The 6000-nt window shown below is 50.8% G+C and overlaps 1 protein-coding gene across 1 annotated transcript in view; it reads left to right on the forward strand.

Annotated features, from left to right (window-relative positions):
• The window catches only part of FBXO15 (F-box protein 15), a 34322-nt gene extending 30766 nt beyond the window's left edge, over positions 1-3556 (forward strand). Inside the window, exons 9-10 of the mRNA XM_052660551.1 lie at positions 2006-2130; positions 3287-3556. Coding sequence (XP_052516511.1) covers positions 2006-2130; positions 3287-3556 — 395 coding nt within the window. The remainder of the gene's footprint in view (positions 1-2005; positions 2131-3286) is intronic.
• Positions 3557-6000: the final 2444 nt, after the last annotated feature.

The following is a 6000-nucleotide window of genomic DNA, read 5'->3' on the forward strand; positions in this document are numbered from 1 at the left end:
CCCCATCCGTCAAGGCAGCTTTCCCTTCTCTGCCCCCGCCCGCTGCTCACACTGACCCAGGCGAGCAGGGATGCGCCCCAGCCAGGAGCCAGGCCACTCACCCCCGGTCACAGGAGGGCTGGGGCGGCAGGCAGGGAGCCCAGGGATCAGCCGTGGTTGGGGGCTGCAGCTGGTTCCCCAGCACGTCTGGTCTGTGCAGTCATACTTCCTACTCTGCTGGTAGTAAAATGAAAACAAAGCCTCCTGAGAATCTAAACCCACATTATACATTCTCAGCTAGTATTTAAACCAGTGGGTGATCCTGTTTCCCTGATTTTGCATCCATTTTACTCTGTTGTAACATGTCTTAGACACAGAACACGGTCTGGGTCACGTTTGTGCCACTTCCCTGCTGTGTGGCCTCAGAGAGGGCGCTGTTTGCCTCTCTGCTTTCTCAGCTCTGAGCTCAGAGAAGCACGGTGTCTAATTAGTAGTCCTGTTCTAGGCTGTTCTTCTAAGCTGCTGTGCACAAAGTGCTTAGCTTATGCTTGGTGTACAGGAAATACTCAGAAGCATGACCCGTTTTATGTACACTCACCTTCACACCTGCGTCCTGTGTGCAGATTGCTTATGTGGAGAGAGAGCTTCCCCTTGTTCCGTCTCAGAGATGGAAGCAGTTGCCAGGGTCGGTGGGGAGAGCGCTGACCGTGAAGACGCCACAGTGTCGTTACTGGTCTACAGGGAGGATGTCTGGTGATGGCAGCGGTCCTGTCTTCCTGGAGAGATTTCATGTTCGTCAACTCGTACGGATGCCACTGAGCTGTTGCTGGCTGTGGTAGCTTGGAGTCCGCTTTCTGCCGTGGCCTGCGGACCAGCCGGCAGTCCCCCGCGTGGCTGTGCGGTGACACGGTTCTGATCAGGGCCACATCTGCTGGGCAGGATGGTGTTGCTTCGGCTCCCCCTAGGCCTCGCTGGAGAAGCTGGCGAGGAGGGACCTGGGCTGCCCCGCGGAGCTGGAGCCGCACCGCCCGACGGGACTCCGCTCGGAGCCCGTGTCCTGCTGTCCATCTTTCTGTCGTGCCTCTGTGAGGACACTGTGCCGAGTCCCCAGAGCGGGACTCTGGCTCCCACGGCAGCCCAGCTTTGGCTTTCTCTTGTCCTGGGGATGGAACGGCGTGGGGTCAGAGAGCTTGTGCTCTTCCTGGCTCTCCTCCCCTTGCTGGCCCATGACTCACATGGCACGCTCGGGCAGGTGTGGCCCCTGAAGAAAGCTCACGTGCGGGTGAGGGCCCGTGGCCCTGTCATGGCTGATGCAGCCTTAGCAGGACGCGTTACAGTGGGTGCAGGAGGCTCAGCGGCCCCGCAGGCCCCCAGGCGCGCGTGCAGCCCCACCGTGGCGGCCCCGGCGGTCAGGCGGCTCGCAGGCCGCTTAGCGCTGGTCCAGGTGGCCCAGGCTCATCTCAGCCCTCGGTCCACGTGGGCTGGGGTTTCTGCTCATTTACGCGCTTGTGAGGAGACGCCCTGTGGGGGCTCTTTCCCTGACCGCGTCCGCAGTCGCCTGCCCTCCCCGCTCCTTTCTCTGGATGTCTCTCTCCTCCCTCACACTTAATGCCCTTGCTGTGCACTTTCTGGCCCCTGTTTTCCTAAGCTTCACGCTCTGTTTCCTCACTTTCCTTGCTGTTCTGTTTTATCAGATCAGTGGAGCCCCTGCCTCTCAGCGGCTTCCCCATGGTGACAGGGTGCTATCTGGGCTCACCCCAGGGTCTCCCCGTCTCCCCAGGGAGACACGCTCGTTTCTCTGTCTCCCCGTCTCCCCAGTGAGGCACGCTCGTTTCTCTGTCTCGGGAATGCAGGTGCAGGTGGTGGTGCCCTGGCCTCGGCCAGACGCCGGGGTCTCTCTCCTTCCATCCCCAAGCCCAGCTCTTGGATCCACGAGGCTTCCTGTAGTGGCTGACCCGAGGAATCTTGATCTGTGGTCCTGCATTGGTTGCTCTATAGTAATTTAAAATATCTTCAATCTTTTTAGGATACCTTGAAAATGAATACATGAAGCTCAGTGTGATAAGTTTTAAAAATAACACAGAACACCTACCTCTTATTGGAAAAGTTGGCCTTTCTTGGAAAACTAATAGTTTTGATGGCTGTATAAAGGTAATTTTTTTCCTTTAAGTACACGGTATAATTAATGTGTCTGGTGACGTGTATGTGTGATGCTGCTTTGAAAGTCCTTGACTGATTGTTCTGGAGTCAGAAGAGCTGTGCACATCTTCTTAGCGCTGACCGTCAGTTGACTGACTTATCCAGCTCTGCGTGCGTTTTCTTTTCCACTGAGCGAGGTGGGTGGGTGGTGCTCAGCACCATTTCTGAGCGGTGTTGACTGCACCCCCGCGTTCCCTCGAAGCCCTTTTGGCTGTTTGTTTTATGGACAAAGAGTGGAGCTGTAGGTTGCACCAGGCAAGTCGCATTTACTCAAAAACGTCTTCCTCCTACACCCATTTAAAGTATATTGCAGTTCTGTTCCAGCATACAGATATTTCCTTGAACAGTTAAATCGGAGTTTGCCTCTGTCACAAACCAGCCGCACAGCGGGGAGGCTTGCTGTGGGGGCTGGGGGCTGGCTGGGGTGGTGGAGGAGGATGGTTCTCACACAGTCTGGCTCCTCCAGTGCCCCCGGTGCCTGTGGGCGCCCTGGTTCTCACTCCTCTCCTTCTGTATGTTGTGGGATGAACTGGATTTCCACGGGATGGTTCTGCTGGGGATGCAGAGGCCCCCAGTGAGCTAGGCTTTATCCTGCCTAGGAGCATGGAGGCCTCGTCACAGGGGGGAGGGGTGATAACCGAGGCCAAGAGCCGCATTGTCACCGAGCATGAAGACCACCTCATTATCACTATCTCTCTTGGTCCACTTGCTCTTTGCTGTGATGAGATGTTTTATTAATTGTACGTGTAAATAGGTATTTAAGCTTCGGCAAAGATCTGTCGTACACAAAAGAATATTGTTCCATTTCTTCAGGAGCACAGGCCTGGCTTTTTAAAATGGGTTCAGATGAGTCTTACAGAAACATGCACGCGAACGTTGAAATCACGGTAGATCTTGAGGACCGGGAAAGACAGAATATCGACCTGGCAGACTTAAGGGGTTAGGAAGTCCACACTGCACGTGCTGCTCCCGCCTGCTGTAATTCTGTTCTCTTTCCTCTTCTCCCTGCTCTTTCACTCAGTCCTTCCTGACGAGGCTCCATATCTCCGTCAGGTCTAACTGGGACTTCTATCCTTGCCACTTGTGAATGTTTGTGTTTATTTTGTAGAGTTGCTCCATAATGGACTTAACTCTTTTGGAGGAGTACGGGCAGCCCTTCTGGTGTTTCAGCTCCCCGGTGTGCGTGCGGTGCTGCCCCGGGCCCTCCGACGGCCCTAATTTCTTGGGGGAGGCGTACTACGTGGACTACTCGGACTCGGAAGGAAGGCTGCACATGGAGCTGGTGTGGATTGAGGAGACGGAGGAGTACTTTATCGTCAGCCTGGCTCTCTACCTGCGCTTGGCAAAAGTGAACCAGTGGTTTGGGACAGAATACTAAGCAGTAGCAATCGGTGGCAAATTATTATTGCTGTTTGTTTTTGTTGGACTAACTGGTTTTGTTCCTGGTGTTTGTTGTGAGTTAAAATAAAGCACTGGTCTGTTCAGTATCTTCTTATTTCACATTATAAGTTATGATTCCTGGGTCATTTTAAAGTTAACATATAGAAGATTAAGTTAAATTTTAAAAACATGAAAGTAGGACATCACAGTGGAAATTCACATAAAATAAAAAAGGAAAATATTTACTCTTCTCCTGCCCTTGCACTTTAAAATACAAGAAAATGGTTGAGACTGGAAACTGGTAAGTTTTCTCTTGGGAGGGTGTGTGTGTGTAGAATAAAGATCATGCGACCTGACCTTTATAAAGGCACTGTGTGTGGGTGGGTGTGTGTTGGGTAAAGACCATGTGACCACTGTATGTATGTGTGTGTGTGTGTCTGTATGTTGGGTAAAGATCATGTGATCACTGTGTGTGTGTATTGGATACATAGGATTTTTTTCTTTATAGGTTAGAACCCCAAATAAGGAAACACATTTAAACCTGAAATTCATGGTATTCATTAGGATTAGAAAGTGCTGTATTCATGGCATTTAGCAGCCACATTAGTATTCAATAAAGGAAAGTAAAATAGACAGATGACCTGCTTCAGAGGGAAAGATGCGTGGGTAATCATCCGAAGAAAGTGTCATTCCTTAGAAGAGAGAAGTGTGGCGCACATGCTATTCAGACGGCAGCTCTCCGTCTGTGGTGTTGGAAGTAGGTCGAGCTGGAGAAAGAGGGCCACTCTCCTTTCCGCGGCTGGACAGCACCAGGATGGAACAGGGAGCCCGGGGGGGTTGATGCTGGCAGCAACGTGGGGGCTCACAGTTACAGCGCTTGTCTGCATCACAGCTGGCTGGTCAGCGAGTGCACGCCAGGCTCCATGCGTTCTCAGCTGTTTGCACATCTGTGGAAACTACTCTAAGGGGCATACCAGCAGCGGGGGCAGCTTGCTGGAGGCAGGGATTGGCGGATGAGCGAGTCCCTCCCATCTGAGCTAACGATGGAAGGGGAGGTTAGAGGGAGGGGCCGGTGAGGCATTGACAGTCGTGGCGTCTCATCAGAGCCCTGTGCTCACCACCAAGCGAGGCTGCAAGACTCACCCTTGCTCCCGCTTGCCCTTTCATGGGTCTGAGATAATGTCAGCTTTGGGTAGCTCTTCTCGTTTATCTCCATATTTCTAAGTAAAAATCTGTAGCTGATTCTGGTTTTGTTGATTTTAGCATCTATTGACTTATGGTCGATAAAATATCTCTCTGTTACACCAGCCATCTTCCCTCTTGCATCATACCAGATAATTCCTGCAACGTAAAATCTGTTGTGATTTGTTACTATGTAATATTGTTCCTGTGAGGCTTCTCTCTTCTACAGCCTTTTATTTTTCTTGGATTGCCTTCTTTTGTTGACTTGCATGGGTTTTCAATGACCCTCAAGTTTTCCCTAAAGGTCTGTCCAGTGTTGCAGGGGTTGGCCAGTTTTTCAGTGTATCCCACCTCCTCCACCACCCACACAGGCTTAAATATGTCAAATACTCTCTAAGTTCTACTGTGTCTTCCTTGAGTTCTGCTCCTGTTTGCTTCAATCTAAACTTCTCTGTCCAGCCCTCCTGGACAGCCCTCACCCTGAGAAGTCTCCCATGTGCATCCTGTCCATGGAGTCTTGTCTTCATTCTCGCTTTAAAGTTGCCCCTTGAACAGTGCCTGTGTGGACCCTCTATGTAGTTGAAAATTGGAGTAGAGTGTAAAGGTGGCCCTCCCTGTCCTGGCTTCCTCAGAATCTGCTGATTCACCCAACCTCAGATCGAGCTGTGCAGTAGTAGTAACTTGGAAAAAGCCCAGGTGTCCGGGGACCCACACAGTTCAGACCCACGTTCTGGGGTCAGCTGCACATCTGTTCAGTGGCACAGCCTTTCCTGTAGGTCTCGAAGGAAGTGCCACGGGAGATGCATTTGAGGTCCATGAAGTTCTGAAAACCATCTGATAGTTTAACTGGGGACAGATTGTAGGAGGTAGAATATTTTCTCTTGGAGCTTTGAAGACATCTTTTCTTGAGCATTTATCCTGTGGTTGTCTGTGAGTATCTAATGCCATTTGGGTGGATCTTGCTTTGTGCATGGTCTGTAATTTTTCTCTTCTCTCTGGAAACTCTTGGAATTTATGCTTGGTGTTTCGAAATCTCAAGGTAATGTGTTTTGAAGTAGGTCTTTATCCTTCATTATGGGTCATTTTAATCTAAGAATTTGTGCACTTCAGCTGTGCGTTAAAAATGTCAGTCATTTTCTCTATCCAATTTTTCCGTTCCTTTTGTTAATCTACTGTCATCCTTTCTGGGTGGATCCTCTGAAGTTTCTTATCTTTTCCACCTGTCTCTCAGTCCTTTGTTCTACTTTCTGTAACAGTGTC

Source organism: Budorcas taxicolor, chromosome 22 (assembly GCF_023091745.1).
Source record: "Budorcas taxicolor isolate Tak-1 chromosome 22, Takin1.1, whole genome shotgun sequence".
In the NCBI taxonomy this organism is placed as follows: Eukaryota; Metazoa; Chordata; class Mammalia; order Artiodactyla; family Bovidae; genus Budorcas; species Budorcas taxicolor.